This window comes from Pelobates fuscus, chromosome 3 (assembly GCF_036172605.1).
Source record: "Pelobates fuscus isolate aPelFus1 chromosome 3, aPelFus1.pri, whole genome shotgun sequence".
Classification (NCBI taxonomy): domain Eukaryota; kingdom Metazoa; phylum Chordata; class Amphibia; order Anura; family Pelobatidae; genus Pelobates; species Pelobates fuscus.
Window position 1 is genome coordinate 252552296 of NC_086319.1, and position 22454 is coordinate 252574749.

Here is a 22454-nt window from a genome sequence, read left to right on the forward strand (position 1 = left end):
TTGCATTCAAAATAGCAAGTCCCAGGTTTATTTCCTTTACTGCTATGTCAATGTAACATTCATTCGACGTAGTACCTCTGCAAACTGTGCTAAATGCATTATTTTGCATGTGTACACATAGCTAGTCACCACCATCTTACTGCAATCAATCTTTGCCACTTATGCAAACAGAGAGATATCCGCTACCTTTTAGAAAAGACTTCACTATAAACCATGATGGCTCACTCACTGACCTGAGAAAACATCTGAAAGCAGACTGTTTAAATAAACTGTGGGCCAGACCTTGGATACAATGGCAGTGGCATGATACAAATCTGTAATTAGAAAACCCTAGTGCGGACAGCAAATCACAAAATGGCAGAGTATGTAAACCCTGTAAAATGAATATAATTTTCATTTGTATATATCTGTACAACTAAAAGCCAGTGCCAGGCCCATGAGCAATTTAAGTTGCAGAGTCCACACCACTGTCAGACTTTCTGAATTTTCACCTGAAAATATAAAGATAATAAACACAATCTGTATTTAGTGTGAGCTTCCTTTATTCTCACCAATACCATTAACACCTACTGCCCACTCACATAAACCATTTAACTTGAATCACACATAGAATCTTAACCTTGATCCTTGACTCACACCTATCACTTTCACCTTTATCCTTCTATATTGCACACATTACTTTAACTATCATTTGTCTTTTACATGTATAACTTTAAAGGGATCCTATAGTGCCAGGAAAACAGGAAAACAAACCCGTTTTTCTGACACAATAGACTCTTGGAGGGCCCTCTTCCCTCTTAGCCTTAATCCAGGCTCCCTCGGCACTGGTGACCTCTCCTCCCCCGCCAACGTTAGCTCCCTAGTGGAGCCGAATGCGCATAGGCACGCACACTTTCAAAACCGCCCATATGAAAGCATTACTCAATGCTTTCCTATGGGGGTTTCTTTTGACACTGGACTCTGTGAGACATCCAGCATCAAATAGGTGCAATTTACTCAGTGTAAATCGCGGAAGCAGCCTCTGGTGGCTGTCAGCGAGACAGCCACTAGAGGCTGGATTAACCCTGCAGTGTAAACATAGTAGTTTCTCTGAAACTGCTATGTTTTCAGCTGCAGGGTTAAAACTAGGGGGACCTGGCACCCAGACCACTTCATTGAGCTGAAGTGGTCTAGGTGCCTATAGTGGTCCTTTAATCTGTAAGCAGCAACTTTTGAAATGATTTTTTTTTTTTTTTTTTATGTATTTATTTTTTATTGTAGGGACTATTTTGTCTTAGTAATTGTCAATCTTTTGCAATCTTTGGCAAAATGCAGAATTCCCACCACCATTTCCATTTTGTATCTGATGTAACTTTTCACATGTATTGTGTAAAGTTTTAATTCTAGTATGAATAGCAATGCAAGGTTTGCAACCAGTAACTTCAGTAATTAAACAGATCAGATCATAATCTGTTTTATGGAAAGTTTTGATGTACATTTCAAAATATCCAGTCTTGCATAACTGCTTCTGGATCTTTACCTATGTCATACACACAAGATGCCTCAACTTTTGTTTCTTATTTTTTCATATTTTTCTTTTGGTTCTTACCTGATGTCACAACATATGTCAAGGAGACAGACGTTTCCTCATTCATCTGTTCTGTTATATTGTCATCTACATCTGTAGAAGCTTCTAGAATCTCTCCAGGAATTATCGGTGTCATACTGAATGCATCTTCATCAGTGGCTAACTTTGCATCTATGTCCTTTCTGTTAGAGGGCAGTGTTAGAAAGGAGTACTCACTAGGCTTCACCTCAGGTTGCTGGGAAGCCGATCCTGGTGAAGGCCAGATAGATTTTAGTGACGGAGTAAAGGAAATAAAGTCCATTAGTGAAAAACTCCTAGGGGTAACACTTGGATCAGTAAGGTCATTGATCTTTAACAGCACCGAGTATGGTGAAGTTGTATCCCAGTTCAGTGTGGTCTCCTGGACAGAAGTCAAAGTAATGTCTACAGCAGAAGAAAATAAAGTTGACAGCTGAGAAGGTTCTTCAGACCATTCAGATGGTGATGACTGAGAAATAGGCAAAGTTGAATGTTCATTTGTGGCCATTTCCATTAAATATTTGTTGGTTGCTTGATGGACTGGAGTAGATGACAGATCAGAAACGTCTTCTGCTTTAGTGTTGGCTTGTAAGAACATTTCAGTTTGTGGGTGTTCTGAAACTAACATTGGTGAATGATGAGTTGGGCCAAATGGTTCCTGCTCATCTTTTTGGCTTGGAATAAAAGAGGACTCCTCATTATTTTGAAGCCACACAGATGCCAGTGTTGATGAATACTCCGTTATTGATTCAAATCCTCTTGAGGGAATAGCATGCTGTAAGTTTGGATCTTTGGTTGCTTTCCCATCCTGAGAGCTAAGGTGCAAAGAAGCCAGCACGAGGATTTGAATACAAGTCCAATGTGATGAAGCCATGATCATTTTCTTTAAATAACATTAAGTGGGAAAAGTAATATCATCGTATACTCAGTCTTCTCTGCCAGCAATAACTGGAACAAGAAAATGTAATAAATATTACTTGTCATATTTAAATTGCAAAATATATATATAAGTAATGGCTAAGTGAACATACAGGCAATTTCTACAGGCAATTGCAAATTATCTCCGTTGAGACCGTGCCACATAAAGTTCATAATAAAATATTTTGTACTGGATCAATCAAGAAACAAAATGCGTTGACTTGATAATAAGGACACTATTGCCTATTTTGAAAATAAGATAAATATCATGCAGAAACAAAAGGCCCACTTTAACTAAGACATTTAAGTTCAATAGCCTTTTGAAAATGAAAACACATGTGATAGTGCATTCACATATCATTTATGAAAATCGTGAATAATAAAAAAAAACTAGCAACATGCAAATAGTTCATGCTTGCTCTGGCCCAACAACAAAAAAGGCCTGGGAAAGGTAAAATACTTTTACTATGAAGTATGACCTCAAACAACAAATACAGTATTTGTGTGTGGAAAACACTGGTATAAAATGACCTTGCAAACACCTTAAAAGGGATTTATCATATCCCATGAATTTTAATGCTATGCTTATTTCTTTCTATATGTTTTTTTAGTTGTAAAAAGTAAAATTAAATGTAAAATCCACACTTCTTGAACCTGCAAATGGGAGCCTCCATTTTAGCCCTCTATCAGTCAATGTTTTAAGCTATGTCCTTTACACCTGGCAGCTAGCAGAGAGAAAGCATACAGGGTAGAAGAAACCTGAGAAAATGTTTTAATTCTTTCTCTTTGTGTACAATGCTTGGCCTGGCCTTTTTTTATGTAATTCGTTAAATATTTAATGTAACTTTAAAAGAAAAAGGAACACAAGTAATAGTTGATTTTTTATAACATTAAAACGATATATAAGGTATGTGAGTTATGGCAGCTCAAGTGTGCTTCTTCATGCATCATTAGGCATTTTGTGCTAATTACCCTCCAGTCAAGTCCCTTGCCAGTGCACTTTAAAGGAACTAGGCTAATTTGCATAAACAGCCTTTGGATATGTAATAACTTTCCCGAATTGGCATAATCCATCTATTAGATGTGGAAACATTGTTTGTGTGAAATCAAAATCTGGCGATGAATGAATTTGAATGAAATATAATGAGTTCAGTTAGCTTTTATGTAACAGCTTCATTAATTTTGAGACCTCACAAACATATGTTTGTTAAATATAGAGGAAAAGAAAACATAAGAATAGAAATCCTAGGAAGTGTCAGTCCCTCTTTAACCCCTTCAGGACGGAGTCTTAGTACACGTTCTGATCAAAACAAAATGTAAACAAAAACTGGAATTTGCGCTGTGTCTGTTCAACCGTAAATCACCTCTTTCATATTAAATGCACCCACACTTATTATATATCATTTTGTTCAGGAGAAACATGGCTTTAATTTCACATGAACTATTCATATATGAAACATAATTTATTATGAATAAAATAAAAAAAAACTGTGAGAAATTTATTTTTTTTAAAAGATTTGTAGTTCTGCCTCACATTTTAGCTGTAAATGTCATAATACGTTAGCTTTTACTGAAAAAAGAGCACATATTTGGATTCAGCAAAGTCTCACGAGTACAACAGTAGCCCCCATTAACAGTTTTTACAGTGTTTTGGAAAGTTAAAGGGTCAAATATAGCACATTCCATTTTTCAGGTTTTTCACATTGAAATTTGCTGGATTAGTAATGTTGCCTTTGGGACTGATTGGTAGCCCAGGAATGAGATCTACCCCCATGATGGCATACCATTTGCAAAAGTAGACTACCCAAGGTATTGCAAGTAAGGGATGTCCAGTCTTTTGTAGTAGCCACGTAGTCACAAACACTGGCCAAGGTTAGCATTCATATTTGTTTTTGTGGGAAAAAAGCAAAAAACTAATATTTGGCCAGTGTTTGTGACTAAGTGGCTACTAAAAATGGCTGGACATACCCCATTTGCAATACCTTGGGTTGTATACTTTTGCAAATGGTATACCATCATGCGGGTAATTCTTATTCCTGGGCTACCATACAGTCTCAAAAGGCAACATAACCAATCTGGCAAATTTCAATGTGAAAAAAAATGAAATGCAAGCCTTATATTTGACTCTCTAAATTTCCAAAACACCATAAAAACTGTACATGGGGGGTACTCTTTTACTTGGGAGACTTCACTGAACACAAAAATAACTGTTTTACAATAAAATCGTCAGTAAAAGTTCAGTTCGTGTGTGAAAAATGCAAAAAACGTTGCTTTTACTAAAAATATCATTGTTGTAATACAAGTTACCATTTTGTAACACTAATGTTTGTGTTCAGCGAAGTCTCCCAAGTAAAACAGTACCCCCCATGTACAGGTTTTATGGTGTCTTGGAAAGTTACAGAGTTAAATATAGTGCTTGCAATTCAAATTCTCTGCACTTTCTGCCTGGGTTGTCAGGTATGTTGTTGTGTTAAAAGATTACTTAAATATACACATCGAATTTTAATATATATATACATATCTATTTATTTAAAGTCTACGTGTACACTTATGTAGTTATTAATGTAATTATATATATGTATATATTTGCGTTTTTTTGTATTTTATATATAGATATATATATATAGAATGTCATTCTAAGTTTATTTTGTCACATATATAACAAAATAGTTAGAATTAAATTACATATGTATATATAATTTGTTTTAATTTTTTCACATGGCCCCCGGGGGCCTGATTTGCCGTGGGAGGGCTGTCTGGGCTGTCAGGCAGTCCTCCCGAAGAGGATCGTAAATCTTACCTCCTGGGGGGCTTAAGCCGTTATGGCGTTCTATGCCGCCGCAACGGCTTTAAAGCCCATTTAAATGGGGACGGCATAGAACGCTGTAACCGTGTTAAGGGGTTAAAGGAACAATGTAGGGTCAGGAACACAAACACCATTTAGGTGGCTTTCCCCCCTTAGCCCCTGTATAAAAGATTAAAACTCACCTTATTTCTAGCGCCGCGGGTGTCAGGCTGTGCTGGCTCCGCCCCCTTTCTCAAAGGGAAAGTATTGGATTGGCTAAAATAGGCACAGGGTGGGGCCAAATCCTGTTTTGGCCAATCAGGACCTCTTCATAAAGATGCATTAAATCAATGCATCTCTATGAGGAAAATTCAGCGTCTCCATGCAGAGCGTGTGGGCGCTGAATGTCAGTGCTGCTTTTTTGGTAGCACTGACCCAGGAAGCACCTCCAGTGGCCATCTCCACTTGGAGGTGTCCCTAGGGGCAATGTAAACACTGCCTTTTCTCCTTTTTACATGAAAAAAGCCTGCAGTTGTTCTGGTGACTATAGTGTCCCTTTAAGTGTAAGTTTTTTTTGGGTATGGACTAAAAAATGTATAATGAAAGGTTTGGATAGATATATTTATGCTATTAAATGAGACATGGTTATAGCCTTATGACTGCTATTTCACAAGACACCATTACACAAACTGAAATCACAAGGCACATATGATCTGGATCTTAAAAATCCTGACTCCATGATTCTTTTGAACTACCAATGTTGTTGCCCTTTGGGTATCTGAGCATAATGTTCTAGTGAAACAGTTACACTGTTCTGCCATAAATAGTAATCATCTGAGTGGTTTAACGAAGTGTGTCCAAATTCACACAACATTGAAATTGAACTCAGTCTTGAGTTCTAAAAAAAAAAAGATAAAGAGACTGGGTAGATCATAGGATGTGGAAGTTCTTATCAACCATCCACTTACATTCTTTGTAAGTGAGAACCAACAGGCTACAGGTGCCATTAGTCTGTCTCCCCCAGGGATCAGTGCAAAATTCCAACGTTATCTCATTCAAGTAATAACCTCTCAGACCAGGTTACAGGATTTAACATATGCAAAATCTGCATTCCTTCTCAGCAAACGGGAAAATGTTTACATATCCACCCTTTTTACTTTAATATGGAATGGAAACTTTACACCATTGATACAAGTCTGTATCTGGATATTGCAAATTTACAATAATTTCCATTATTCTGCATAGCTAAAAGGAATATCGCTAAGTTTGCATTTTCATAAGTACATATTTTATCGGGAAACTAGTGCAGACTTCCAATTTTTGATAATAGGCATGTTATTGTATACAAAAGCATTAAGTGGTTTTCTGTGTCCTATTCGGGCTTACGTATTCTGAAATCTCTATAAATGATGCATGTTTTCTATATGTTTTAGCATCATCTCAGTCTATGTGCCATTCCGTTTCTATAAGTCAGCAATCTTTGATCTCATTATAAGCTGCATTGTTTTCTTTCCCATTTTCATCAGACTCTAAAATGCCATGTAAATATTTTTGCCTTTTGTGCTTTATGTCCTTTTAACCCCTCCATTATTAGCTTTGTTTTAATCCATTTCCTTTTGAAGACATTTTGAGCTTATTTCACTTTTCTACATGTGTCCACTTTAAATAATTTAAAATACCATGCATGATGTCAAATTGTGCTACAACACAACTCCACTAGTGTTCCTCTGGTGTTCTCACTGTTTTTTCATTATTGGTTTCATTTTCTAAATAGCCACTCACCACTTGGTGTCCATTTTCTCTCAAGACCAGATGCCATCTCATACTTGAGTATTGGCACTTAATCTTATATATAATGTGTTCAACTATAAAACACAAAAAAAAAAAACACCAAACTCTCAAACTAAATTATTGATTCAAACTTGATGGCGATGGCTACTAGACTTGTGCACGGCAAAAAACTTTTTGGTTCTTCTGTGTCTATATTTTACATTTTCTTTCCTTTACAAGACTGCCTTACACCATAGATTTGAGAATGGATATGAGAACTGGAGAAGTGTTTATGAACCAGGCAATGAAGATAAAGAGTATATACCCCATTGTACAGCGCTACGGAATTTGTTGGCGCTATGTAAATAAAATAATAATAATAATAATAATACCAGGATTATTTTGAACATTAGCCAGTTAATTATGTAAAGGAGCACTATAGTGTTCATGTATTTCTGACACTATAGCTCTAAGATTGCCATTTAGGTGTATGGTCCCTGCTCTTCCTGCAGTAAAACGGCGTTAAACTTACATTTTTTCCAGTGCCATGTGAGTTCGTTGTGGTTTGCTCCTCCCCCGCTCTGTCTCCTTGGCTGATGATCTCTGCCAATCCAATGCTCTCTCATGAGGTTATTGTGCATGCACCACAAAACGCCATGCTGTGCCAATCAGCATCTCTCCTTATAGAGATTCATTGAAACAATGCATTTTTATGAGGAGAGTTCAGTGCCTCCATGCAGTGCGTGGAGACGCTGAACGTCAGTGCTGCATATTGTGCAGCACCTCCAGTGGTCGTCTGAGTGACTGCCACTAGAAGTGTTACTAGGACAGGGGAAGGCAACCTTCAGCACTCCAGATGTTTTGGACTACACCTCCCCTTATGCTCTGTTAGTATTATGGCTGTAAGAGCATTATGGGAGATAGTCGACAACATCTGGAGTGCCGAAGGCTGCCTATCCCTGTACTAGGAAGTAGTGTAAACACTGCCTTTTCTCTGAAAAGGCAGTGTTTACCTTAAAAAGCATGCAGGGACAGGCAGTACACACAAGAATAACTATATCACGCTGTAGTTGTTCTGGTGACTCTAGCACAATTACACTAACACATCACAATGATGGTTAGTGTAATTTTGTGGCAGGAAGAAGTATTACTTTTATAATAAGGTCCAACCTGTAAGCATTTCAAAAATAATTTATCACTTTAGGACAAAGTAGCCAAATCGGAAAACAATTGGCAAGTTAGTTATGTTTTGAGTTTGGCTATTTTGTCCTAAAAAGTCCTTGAAATTCGCATTGAATCCCTGACAATTCATACTTTAGCACTGTATACCACTTCACACTGCACACTACAAACATCGTATACTAAACAGGGAGCTTAGGGGGGTCATTTGTGCATAGGGTTAACATTTATTATATTCATGGACTACATTGATAACATACAAACAAGAGTTTGCTAGAGAAAATGCATGTTACTGTAACAGGCACACATACTGGGGTTTGCATTACTGTTATGGAGTAGCTACGTATTTAGAACACACAAAGTAGTGTACTTCTGCAACAAAGGGGGCTATATGGATCTTTTCCACATAAAGAGATTCATTATTCTCTTTCTTATCTATAGTGTGAAGTGACTTTGAATGATATTTGAGTCCAGATTGCATGGTTTGTGATTATGATAGAATTCTCTGAAACAGTACTTAGATTATTCATGTTGCAATGGATGGAGGGATGGGTAGAGAAACTGAGACAGTGCTGTCAAAAAACATATGTAAAACTTTTTTTCAACTGACGAAGATTTTCAGTGTGTTCTGATGTAGTGGGTGGCTGCTGCAATTTCATAGTGAATAAATGATGTCATTATAAACAAGCCTTTGAAACACCAACACACATACATATGCATGGCATGAGTTTAAAGGGACTAATCATTAACTCTTTCACAACTCCAGCCACACCCGAAGCTGTGTATTCTGTGGGGTGGGTACGATTATCCAGGGAACACATTTTTATACTCGGTCTTTAATTACAAACAATTTCCTCTGTTGCTTCAATAAAAATTCTCAAACGCCACACTGAACATGTCTTTAGATTAGGGTATTTTAGGGAAGTTTCTGGAAAGGACAAGATACTAGCATGTTTTTGCTTTTAATGAATTTATTTTGCGTGAAATGGAAAACTGTCACATTTAACTTTTTCATAAACAAAGTCATTATCAAAAACACATTTAGAATACACTGAAATTCCAATGCATTCAGAAGAGATCATAAGACAAAATGAGAAAAAGTTTGAGATTTTTTAAAAATGCTGTTCTTGCTGTGTGTGCACAGATTATGTACATAAGTCGTGCATGTGAAGAAGATTTTGTGTACGCACACACTGAGCATGTGCATGGCAAGAAGATATATAATGGACGTGGTATTGACTTTCACATCAGTGAGAACATTACTCACTGCCTGACACACTAACTAGTGAGAAACAGTGCAACACTTATATCAACAATATTCCACAAAGAAACCAAACAGAGAATGGAAGCCTTTAACATCATAATGATTTACTCATGTGCTAATAGTGCTGAATGATGTCTATCAAACAGTAATGTAAGTGAAACATGGGGGGATGGTTGCACTCACCTAAACATGCTTAAATGGGGTGCTGCTGGGGGCCATATTATACAATAAATACACAAGATCCAGCGCACTCTCCTATCTACTAAACAGCAACTTCAATGTTGACAGATTTTATTAGTTTGTAAAAGTTTTTTGTTTTTTTTAAAAACACCTAATCTAGGCAAAAAAATGGGGATTTAGTTACATTATATGATCATACATTGCATAAGCCTGCCACAACGTCAATGTACCCCATCTTTGGCAGGTCCTACTCTCACAGTCTAATGTCTGCTCTTATGAGATTAACCACTTACTTGGGAAAAAATTCCATCTGAGGCTCTCTGCAGTACAAGGCTAAATAGGGACCTGAGATGAGGCACCTGTAACAGGGAGGGGTGCAGAACCAAGGAGTTGGCTAGACTCCCAAATATATATAGGAAACATGGGGGGATGGTTGCACTCACCTAAACATGCTTAAATGGGGTGCTGCTGGGGGCCATATTATACAATAAATACACAAGATCCAGCGCACTCTCCTATCTACTAAACAGCAACTTCAATGTTGACAGATTTTATTAGTTTGTAAAAGTTTTTTGTTTTTTTTAAAAACACCTAATCTAGGCAAAAAAATGGGGATTTAGTTACATTATATGATCATACATTGCATAAGCCTGCCACAACGTCAATGTACCCCATCTTTGGCAGGTCCTACTCTCACAGTCTAATGTCTGAGAGTAGGACCTGCCAAAGATGGGGTACATTGACGTTGTGGCAGGCTTATGCAATGTATGATCATATAATGTAACTAAATCCCCATTTTTTTGCCTAGATTAGGTGTTTTTAAAAAAAACAAAAAACTTTTACAAACTAATAAAATCTGTCAACATTGAAGTTGCTGTTTAGTAGATAGGAGAGTGCGCTGGATCTTGTGTATTTATTGAGTAATGTAAGTGAATTGAATTCACCCTCTTCATCTGGTTTACAGCCTTGAGGAGGGGTGTGTAATATGGTTTGTGGATGCCTGAGGTGATATATTTTAGGAGTATTGAACTGGGTTCTGTAATTTATTGGGACAACTTAAAGGGACACTATAGTTACCAGAACAACACTTCATGCTTTTTGCAGTAAACACTGCATTTTAAGAGAAAATACAGTGTTTACATTACAATCTAGTGATAACTCCACTGACCACTCCTCAGATGGCCGCTAGAGGTTTTTCCTTAAGCAGTCCTGGTATGCATCACAACATTCAGTGTCTCCACCCTCTGCATGCAGACACGGAACTTTCCTCATAGAGAGGTATTGATTCAGTCAATCTCTATGAGGAGTTGCTGATTGGCCAGGGCTATGTTTGGCTTGTGCTGGCTCTAACCCCTGATCTGCCTCCTTGACCGTCTCAGCCAATCCTATGGGGAAGCATTGTGATTGGCTCAGACCACCACTTCTGATGATGTCAGCAGGCAGCTTCAAATGCAAACTGGGGCAGAGGAAGCAGCTGCAGACTTAAATACAAGTACAATTTTACTATATACAGTTGCAAGAAAAAGTATGTGAACCCTTTGGAATTATATCGATTTCTGCACAAATTGGTCATAAAATGTGATCTGATCATCATCTAAGTCACAACAATAGACAATCACAGTCTACTTAAACTAATAACACACAATGTATGAAATGTTGCCATGTTTTTATTGAACACACCATGTAAACATTCAAAGTGCAGGTGGAAAAAGTATGTGAACCCCTAGACTAATGACATCTCCAAGAGCTAATTGGAGTGAGATGTCAGCCAACTGGAGTCCAATCAATGAGATGAGATTGGAGGTGTTGGTTACAGCTGCCCTGCCCTATAAAAAACACACACCAGTTCTGGGTTTGCTTTTCACAAGAAGCATTGCCTGATGTGAATGATGCCTCGCACAAAAGAGCTCTCAGAAGACCTACGATTAAGAATTGTTGACTTGCATAAAGCTGGAAAGGGTTATAAAAGTATCTCCAAAAGCCTTGCTGTTCAACAGTCCACGGTAAGACAAATTGTCTATAAATGGAGAAAGTTCAGCACTGCTGCTACTCTCCCTAGGAGTGGCCATCCTGTAAAGATGACTGCAAGAGCACAGCGCAGACTGCTCAATGAGGTGAAGAAGAATCATAGAGTGTCAGCTAAAGACTTACAAAAGTCACTGGCAAATGCTAACATCCTTGTTAGCGAATCTACAATACGTAAAACACTAAACAAGAATGGATTTCATGGGAGGATACCACAGAGGAAGCCACTGCTGTCCAAACAAAACATTGCTGCATGTTTACAGTTTGCACAAGAGCATTCTATGGACAGATAAAACCAAAGTTGAGTTGTTTGGAAGAAACACACAACACTATGTGCAGCAAAAAAGAGGCACAGCACACCAACATCAAAACCTCATCCCAACTGTGAAGTATGGTGGTGGGGGCATCATGGTTTGGGGTTGCTTTGCTGCGTCAGGACGGATTGCTATCATCGAAGGAAAAATGAATTCCCAAGTTTATCAAGACATTTTGCAGGAGAACTTAAGGCCATCTGTCTACCAGCTGAAGCTCAACAGAAGATGGGTGTTGCAACAGGACAATGACCCAAAGCATAGAAGTAAATCAACAACAGAATGGCTTAAACAGAAGAAAATACGCCTTCTGAAGTGGCTCAGTCAGAGTCCTGACCTCAACCCGATTGAGATGCTGTGGCATGACCTCAAGAAAGCGATTCACACCAGACATCCCAAGAATATTGCTGAACTGAAACAGTTCTGTAAAGAGGAATGGTCAAGAATTACTCCTGCACGTCTGATCTGCACCTACAGGAAAGGTTTGGATGAAGTTATTGCTGCCAAAGGAGGTTCAACCAGTTATTAAATCCAAGGGTTCACATACTGTTTCCACCTGCACTGTGAATGTTTACATGGTGTGTTCAATAAAAACATGGCAACATTTCATTCTTTGTGTGTTATTAGTTTAAGCAGACTGCGATTGTCTATTGTTGTGACTTAGATGATGATCAGATCACATTTTATGACCAATTTGTGCAGAAATCCATATAATTCCAAAGGGTTCACATACTTTTTCTTGCAACTGTACAGGGTGGCAAGAGGGGGCCACGGTGGTGGTGGTTTTAACACTATAGGGTCAGAAATATATGTTTGTGTTCCTGACCCTATGGTGCTCCTTTAAGGAGATAGTTTACAGGGTGATAGTCCTGAGCTGGGATTCAAGATTTGCAGCAGTTGTTGTGGTAAACTTCTAATGTGATTATTCTCAGATTTTAACAGGGTTATTTACTAAGCCAAGCGTTGTTGGTAAAGGATAGAAAAATAACCTATAACTTATGTTAAAGGTACACTCTAAGCATTAGTATAACCTATTGTTGTTACATATGCTGAAAAGAGACACATGTCCATCAATAAATATTGTTAATTAAGTGGTTTTGGGGCAAAGAGTCTGTGGCATTGTTAACATTTTTCTATAAACCAGCCTGTAGAAGTAGTCGGACTGACAGTCACTGGAGGTGCTTCCTCGTTGAATATCAGAAGTCTCCAATGTTTGGCATCATCACAGATAGCATGGTGACACTGAATGCTTGTCATAGAGTCACATTGAATTCAATGAGAAGCGTCCATTTGGGCTGTGATTGCTGTGCTACCATTGATTTGCACTTGATTGGACCAAGATCATCCGTTGGGATGATCTCACCAATGGTGGATTAGCTGTAAAGAGAAGCCTGCCTATAGGTTAATTTAAAGGCTTTTTTGCTGGTTTTTATTTTTAAAAAGGTGGCTGAATCTAAAAAAATATATAATAACTTTGGGCTGGATTTACCTTACATGCTGTCCCAAGAACAGTTTCCTCAATGTACTTCCTGCCCCTTCATATATACATGTATGCAAAGATGTTTTTGTATATAATTCAATGGGTGGTTGGGACTAGATTGGGGTATGTGATTTTCAGATATTTGATTGGATGGTAAATGCGACTAGGTGGGTGGTTGGAGGATAGGTCGAGGCAAGATTGGGGAGGTGTTTGGGTATGTAGAAGCTGCTCGTGGTATATCGTCTGTGGGGAAGCTGCTTATGAAGTTGTATGTTTGTGGTAATGCTACGTGTGGAGTTACGTGTGTGAGGGTAGGCTACTTATGGTGTTGCTTGTTTCTGAACGTTGTTCCTGGGATTGCATATTTTGGGGGTGGTGCTTGTAGTGTTGCTTGTTTGGGAGGGAGGCTGTTGTCAGGTTGTGTGTGCGTTAATGGGGCTGTTTATATTGTAGGGTGGGTGTGCATGTAAATAAGGGTTGTATTTGGGTGTGTTTGTGGGAGAGAGCATCTATAGTGTGTGTTTGGGGGTTAGGGATGTAGCAAATCTCGAGTGAAACTGAGGCTGAAGTTAGCATGTGTGGGGAAATTGGGGTGGTAGTGCACGTGTGCGGAAAGATAGGGGCTGTATTGTGTGTTTTATTGGTGATAGGGATTCTTGTGTGTGTTGGGAGGAGACAGGGGCTCTTGTTTGTGTGTTGAGGGGAAGATAAGAACTATTGTGTGTGTGTTAGGGAGAAAAGGGCTTTGTAGGTGCATCATCTGGTCTGCAATATTAAGTGAGCATTAATATGCAGTAACGGTTGTAGGATAAAAATGCACCATGCCTGGGCTCCATCCCTACTTTGACAATCCTATCATCACTGGCTGACTGAGGGTGATGCTAATTGTGCTACCCTGACCTGGGACTCAACCTGTGATTATATATAAATATAACTTTATATATATGAACTCTACTTGTTAATTAGATGCCCCATACAAGGCAGACATTGACATGAGGTAGAGAACTCTGATACAGGGTGTGTGGCCTATCAGGGTGCAGGCTAATTGAATTCTAACCTCTGGCAGAGCGTTGCCATGGCAATGCCTGCTGGAGCAATGCATTTGATCTGAAGATCGCAAGTGTTCAGCACCCCTCTACTTGGGCCTGTGAATGGGCTGACAAGTGAGGGCGATCTTTGATCTCCTCACTGGCCATGCAGCCCGTCTCCTGATTGGTTCCCTGAGGCCTCAATCTTGGTGTCATTATTTTTTTAACCTTCGAGTGTTCCCTTAACCTTCTATTTTTCACGTGATGTTACATTTTCATATTGCAAATAAGGAGAATAAATAGAAAACCTGTGATTTCTCCTCTTTTCACTGTAAGCTTTCTCTGTGTTGACTGTCAGATGAAAATTACAGAGTGTATGACAATGATTGACAGGGAGCCAAGATGGAGGTACCCACCTGAAGAATAGATAAGTATTTATTCTACATTTAAAGGAACACTATAGCAAGAATACAAACTTGTATTCCTAGTGCTATAGTGTTCTGCCAACTATTTAGATGTACACCTCCCTTCCTGCATTAAAGAATACGATTTTTCTTAACTTTCAGCTCTCGCTTTGCTGGTCTATTTGCTGCTGCCCTGCCACCTTGGCTGATATCATCAGTCTTTATTTTTTTCAGCCAATCCAATGCTTCCCCATAGGTAAGCATTGTGAGGCTAGTTTGTATACAAGGCATTAAATCAGTGCATCTCTTTATGGAACATTCAGCATCTCAATGTTGAGTGTGGAGACGCTGAACACAGGTCCTGCAGAGATTGAGGGGAAGTCCCTCTAGTGGCTGACTGAGAGGTGGTCTAGAGATGGACTTTTACTCTTAAAAAAAACTGTTTCTCTTAAATATTTTAGGTCAAATTAAGCTGGAAACGTAGGTGAGCTTGAGAATCCTTTTCAATCCAACTATTTTGGCCTACAATTTGAAATCCCTGAATAAGTGAGAAACCATGTAAGATTCACTAAGCCTAACACAGTATTCAGTGAAAATAAGCTTTATTACTGAGCACAAGTTCAAACATAAAGGATTTTAGATATTCTTTATAATCCCTAAGACTGCCATAGAAAATAATGACAAACAGGGTTATTCACTAAAGTACAAATTCCAAGTGGATTTTAAATTTAAGGCCACAATAGCCGACCTAAAAGCATAGCTGAGTTAGAGAATTTTTAAAGGGACTCTCCAGTGCCAGTAAAAAAATATCCCCCCAGCCCCCATCCCATGTTGCTGAAGGGGTTAAAACTCCTTCAGTGACTTACCTGAATCCAGTGCCGATGTCCCTCGGTGCTGGGTCAGGCTCCGCCCACGCTCCTCCCCCGCCATCAGCCGTGCGAATTAGACCTACCCATAGGAAAGCATTATTCAATGCTTTCCTATGGGGATTCCAACGACGCTGGATGTCCCCATGAATAGCGTGAGGACGTCCAGCGTCGTTTAACACATAAAACTTTTCGTATTTTAAGAAGCCGGAAGTCCCTCTAGTGGAGGACTTAACCCTGCAAAGTAATTATTGCAGTTTATAAAAAAAAATCAACAATTACACTTGCAGGGTTAAGGGTGGTGGGAGTGGCTACTTTGACCTTAAATTTGAATTTCACTTTAGTGAATATCCCTGAAAATCTGTAAGTGAGGAAAATTCTGTCCTTTTTTATACTGCAAATCACGCAACAGAATAACTTCAAAATCTGTGTGACACAGTACACAACCCTTGTTGCATATATTGTTAACAATTCTTAGAAAGGAGCCAAATTATTATGTAATCAGCAACATAACAAAATAGTGTGGCATGTACTGTCAAGTGATGTCCTTGTGTTTAAATTTGTTAATTGTGTATTTAACAAGAACAGCGGTGTGTATGGATAAAACATTTATTATGTGTAAGACATAGTGATGCGTAATATATTGGACAGAGTATAATCTTAACACATTTAAGTAATGAGCATCCTTACATTACATTCGCTACTCTTACTAAATCATTATGGTAGGAACATGCACTAAGCCTTATTTCATCATAAATGTGAATCTCCAGGGATAACATGCAATTATTTCTAGTTCAAGATACACCAACAGTCCAGGATTTAGGTATTTACCAATTATGTTCCAGTAGGAATTCTGACAAAACCAGAACCCTTGGTGTGCCTTGAGTTTTTGAACCATAGCTTACATACTACGCTCTCCTAATTCTCATACTATTATTCTGCTTTGTTGTATAGGTGTATGTATGAACGCAAAAAGCATTCTAGGGCAACGTGCTAAATCTTAATCAACAGTCGGATTATTTCGCCATATGTAGCACTCTACTCCAGCATAGCACCTGTTATGAATTAATAAAAAAGGATTTTGAGATCAGTGTCATAATTCCAAATAATTTCCTCTGCATGGTATAGTTATGTTTGTATTTGGATTCCCCTTATTTGCCTGCCTCTGTAACACTGAGCTGCCTGTGTATCTGAAACATGCAAATATGTTTTCATATAAATGCACATGTGATTTATATGCAGATATAAATATGCAATAGGATGCACGTTTTTACAGGGAGCAACATGCAAAAAAGCCAAAACAGAAATCTCTGCAGCCTTTCTACGTTTGTGTGTCTCTCTGTAAAATGTCTGCTTTGGGTGCATCTGTAACATTGAACAAAATGTATGCGTATAGAATTACCGTATACAATCTGTGTGTAATGTGGCATCGTGTGTATATTTTACACGCCGTAGAATGCTGAGTTGGAGATCTGTTTCCAAACCGAGTTATGCCTATTTCTTTACTCATCAAAATGTATGATGTGCAACACACAAAACACCGGTCTACCTGCAGTATGCAGAGCAGACGATAACACGGTAAAAAAATAAAATAAAAAAAAATAAAAAAAAGTGTGTTATTACATGCTAAGACTCGGCTGCTTGAGACGACAACATGTGAATATACCCAGTGAATATTGCATGCAGAACTGCACAGAAATTGTAAGCATCACGTAGAGAACATGGAACCTGCTGCATGATTCTCAACGTTCTATGCGGCAAATGAATGAAGATGGTGGCATCACTCACCCATCCAGATCCATGGTGCTGTAGCGTCCTGTGTGCACAACCCGCTCTATAGTGAATCTGGTTTCAGCTCCAGAGGAACGATCTCCACTACTAAACCAGACCCACCCTTTCCCATACCAAAATTCCCTCCTCCTCCTCCTCCTCTCCCCCACCTCCTATCCTGTCTGCCACTATCTGTGCCTTCCAGTCCCCTCCCTGTCACTGGCTAACTTGCAGTGTGGTGCATGTCGAGTGTTTATAATTTAGACTTGTCTCTGTGTTGCATTATTTTTGTGGTTTGTTGGATGTGAGTAGACTTCATGTGCAGCTGGGATTTATATTTTTGTTTTTCAGTTGAACTGGATCCAGGAAGAATTCATTTAAATTGTAGTTTGTATATGCATTATTTAAATATTAATATGACAATGAAAGGTTTTAGTCATACATTATATATAGGATTTAATACACTTATAAAGATAAGCTCAGCATGTTGTATAGGTCTATGGTGAATTAGGGTAGATAGCTTCATTTCCCCTGGTAACCTGTATTCATCTTTTATGCATGTAACTAAATTATCTTGCTATTGTGAGCCATGTAAAATTAATCTGGCATGCCAAAACTGTTGCTCATGATCTGTAGTTTAGACAGACAGGAATGCATAGACTCAGATTTGTTAAAGAATGGCAATTTGTATGTTATCACTGTTAACGATCGTTATTTCCATAGCATTTTCGCTTGATGAAGCAAAATGAAAAGAGCACAATTTTAGGCACATAATAGAAAAGTGCAAGAAACATGTAAATAAAAATATTTATATCTGTTGCTTCACTCCAATTGTGTGGCAAAAAAAGTACAACACCCTATACTTACTTTGCTTCAATGTCTTCCACGTCTCTTCTTCACTACTAATCTATTCTTCTTTTTCTCCTAAATAAATAAAGCAAAATAGGGACCACTTAGTTTTCTTTCGCTTGACAAAACGTGACATAAGGCGGAGCTATCTTTATCAAGTTTTATAACTCGCTGCTAGACAATTTCTATGGAGGCTCCTGCTTGCAAGTAAGTGCTCATTGCTGGGGGGCTGATGTGAGGTCTTCACCCTCTCTATTACGCTTGTTGCCCACAGCTTGTTTATTCTACAATAAATTAATAAAGATATTTCTACTTTACTTCAGTTTTTTCAGGTGATGCCTTTATCCTGGACGACCCCTCGTTAGATCCAATTACTTAGATGTGTGCATATGTACTCTTTTACTGTATTAGGCTCTTTTTCACCTCTCTAGAGACCTATACGTTAAAAGACCACTAAAGGCTATTGTGCATGCACTGCAAAAAGCCCCACTGCGCCAACCAGTATCTCCTCATAGATATGCATCTAATCAATTAAGCTCTATGGAGAGCGTGAAGACACTGAACATAGGTGCTGCACACTGTGCAGCACTGGGATAGGAAGCACCTCTAGAGGCCATCTGAGAGACTACGACTAGAAGTGTTTATAAGCAGCAATCTAAACACTGCCTTTTCTCTGAATAAACAGCGTTTACATTGCTCAGCCAGCAGGGACAGGCTATAGACACCAGGGCCACTACATTAAGCTGCAGTGGTTCTGGTGACTATAGTGTCACTTTAAATAGAATGGTGTGGAGAGATAAGTATCAGGAGCCGTGAACAGTGTTCTCTGTAGTCCAGTCAGTTTTAGTAAGACCTGCAGGAAAAGTTTTAGAGGGTATAAAACTCAGTTTTGTCCTTGCTACTACGGTGTCTAAGTGAGGCTGGACAGAAAGTAGAAGGGATCATTTCACCTGCCCACTAACAGCCTCTCACACAGGAAATACATTGCAGGAGGAACATGTGAAGCTCTTAGTGATACACAATGTATCACCACTCCTGCGGCTTTAATATCATCAATCATAGGAGTCTGACTGGTATACAGAAGACATAGGAGGGTGAGTACTTTTTAAATAACCCTTCAATTTTCAGCACTCAAACCAGAAAATAAACCGTTTACGTTATGTCTAACTCTTCTTAAAGGGACACTATAGTCACCAGAACAACTAAAGCTTAATGTAGTTGTTCTGTTGAGTATAATAGCTCCCTTCAGACATTTTCATGTAAACATTGCCTTTTTGCATTGCCCCTAGGGACACCTCCGAGTGGCTACTCCTTAGATGGACACAGGAGGGGCTTCCTGGCTCAGGGCTGCACAGCAGGCAGCCCTGCCATTCAGCATCCCCACGTTCTGCATGGAGAAGCTGAATTTTCCTCATAGAGATGTATTGATTCAATGCATCTCTATGAGGAGGTGCTGATTGCCCAAAACTGTGTTTGGTCCCGCCCCTTGCCGATTTTAGCCAATCCAATGCTAAATTTTGATGATGTCACCAAGGGGGAGGAGCCAGCGCCAGCAGACCCGCACGGCACTGGAAATAAGGTGAGTGTTAAACTTTTAAGGGGGGGGGCAAGCCACCTAAATGGTGGGTTTAGAACTATAGGGTCAAGAATACATGTTTTTGTTCCTGACCCTATAGTGATCCTTTAAAAACAAAACACTTCATACCCCCTAATACTAAATTAAACCCAACTCTATCCCTAAACTCAATAATCCTAAAAGGTCTTTATACCACAACTTTAACCCCATCACATGCTATTAATCTTTTAAACACTAGGTATGTAATCTAACTCTGACATGAACCCCTCTCCAACCTTAAAGAAACATTATAGGATCAGGAATACAAACATGTAATCCTGACACTATAGTGTTAGAATCATGTTAGGTGGCTGACTCCCTCTTAAATAGGGTTAGCGCTGCACTGGCTAATCAGCATCTCCTCATAGAAATGCATTGAATCAATGCATATATATATGGAGAAAGTTCAGTGCCTCGATGAAGAGCATGGAGACACAATGTCAGTGCTGCACAACCCAGGAAACACCTCTAATGGCCGTCTGAATGACTGTCACTGAAGATGTCACTAGGCAGCAATGTAAACACTGCCTTTTCTGCTGAAAAGGCAGTGTTTACATGAAAATACCCGCAGGGACATACTATACACACCAGAACAACTACAATAAGCTGTAGTTGTTCTGGTAACTATAGTGTGCCTTTAAACCTAAACCCCTTGTAATCCTAACCACGTCCATCACTATCTTTAGCCCTGCATGCATTTACACAGCTGCATATACTCACTATACTCACAGATTCAAGCACAATACATTACAAGCAGGGCAGAAATATGCACATACATAAGTTTATACATATTGTTTATAGATGTCAAATGTAAATTTTTTTTTTAGATGTTTTACGCGTTGTACTTTTTCTGCCTTACTTTTGGCTTTGGGAAACTCTTTACTGCACCTCTTTATCAGGAAGGCAGGCCTTTCTAGCTTGTTCACAGGTTAAGGGCTGTGTGGGGGGTTAACCTGTTTGGCCCAAGGCCCAGAAAACGGAGACAAATGTGTTATCAGCAAATGGTTCCTGGTGGTGCCCAGGTTGCTTCTCACTAGACCATGCCGCTGGTTGACAATGCTATAATCCAGGATCAGTGCTTAAACGAGTAAGACGTAAATCAAAGCATTCCCTCTGCTAGATCCTTGACCAGAATTGTGCACAGATCTTATCAAATACCCTAAGACTGTCTTTAAGAGTTCCCCAACAGAACCAATAAAATAAAGCAGTTGCCTAGATCTAATCTAGATAATAAATAAAATAATGTTTTTTTACTTCCTTTTACTGCCTTGACACAGTGCAGGGACTGAGGGTGAAGACCAATGGAAAAGGAGCACTATTGACTCTGGGCTGTCTACCCTTGGGATTATTTACCCCTCAACCACTACATATTGAGTGACATGTATGGGAGGGAGCCCAACATTTTAATACCTGAATTTGAAGAACAAGACATTGCATTGATACGTTATATTCACCATGGGCAAATGGTAATATTCACAATTTGAGCAAATGGCCCAAAATGTGGACACATTTGCATTTGTCCATAACCAAATACCCCCTCATAGTAGTATGTCCTCCTTTCCCCCAGCTAATAGATGACCTTTTCATACTCTGCTGTTGATCTGCAGCAACTGGAAACTAACAATGTGTAAGTTCCTGGGGGGGAGCTCACTGCAGGAAGCAGTTCACTGCTAATAGTCAAATTCACTAGTAATCATTTGAAAGCTTTCATACCCCCAGAATATGTTTGTTTGTTTTTTGCATGGATCACTGCGTTTTGTTTTATTACATAATGCGCAATTTACACAAAGCTAGTTATAAGTAAAAAGCTAAATGTAACCCAAAATTATGGTTATGTAATCTGTATGGCATTATTCTAAATGTAATACAAAGTGACAGAATAAAAATATGTTGAAATAGGACTGGTAGAACCATGGGAATATGCCACACTCGACAGGGGGAACGCCCCGGGGACATGGCCAGGGACGACATAGTGATACAGGCAAGCTGGGGATGGAAATACCACAGGGACAGCACTAGTCTGATATCTGGCCGCGCTGGACTTCGGGTTGTGGATGGGTTGGGGGGATGGGTGTTGCGGGGGGGGAAGAGGCCTTCCCTTGGGGACTGGGCGAACACAACCCCACATGCTCAGACACACGCACAGGTATCCAAACAGGGCAATACAGGGGGGAAAATACACAGAGACGAAAACAACGAGACCATAGTGGCAGACATGATGGTGGCAGGATGCCAATTCGGGAGCTCTCTAGAAATAGGGACGTTGTCCAAAGCTAGGTTTGAAGGGCTACAATTATCGCTGCCGGGGGTTTGGGGGATGGGGGCGGGGACTGGGGGAGGGGATCCACACACTACGACTCCCACGACGACATTCACACAACCTCCCACCACCACCGCACGCAAAAGAAAAGCTATTCAGGCAATC

General features: G+C 39.3%; 1 protein-coding gene and 1 long non-coding RNA gene across 2 annotated transcripts in view; both read right to left on the minus strand.

Moving 5' to 3' along the window:
• PRRT4 (proline rich transmembrane protein 4) overlaps positions 1–17674 on the minus strand; it is a 48200-nt gene extending 30526 nt beyond the window's left edge. Inside the window, exons 1-2 of the mRNA XM_063448339.1 lie at positions 17584–17674; positions 1589–2533 (exon numbers count right to left, since the gene is read on the minus strand). Coding sequence (XP_063304409.1) covers positions 1589–2465 — 877 coding nt within the window. The 5' untranslated portion in view covers positions 2466–2533; positions 17584–17674. The remainder of the gene's footprint in view (positions 1–1588; positions 2534–17583) is intronic.
• The window catches only part of LOC134602893 (uncharacterized), a 249144-nt gene that overhangs the window by 32105 nt on the left and 194585 nt on the right, over positions 1–22454 (minus strand). The window lies entirely within an intron of this gene.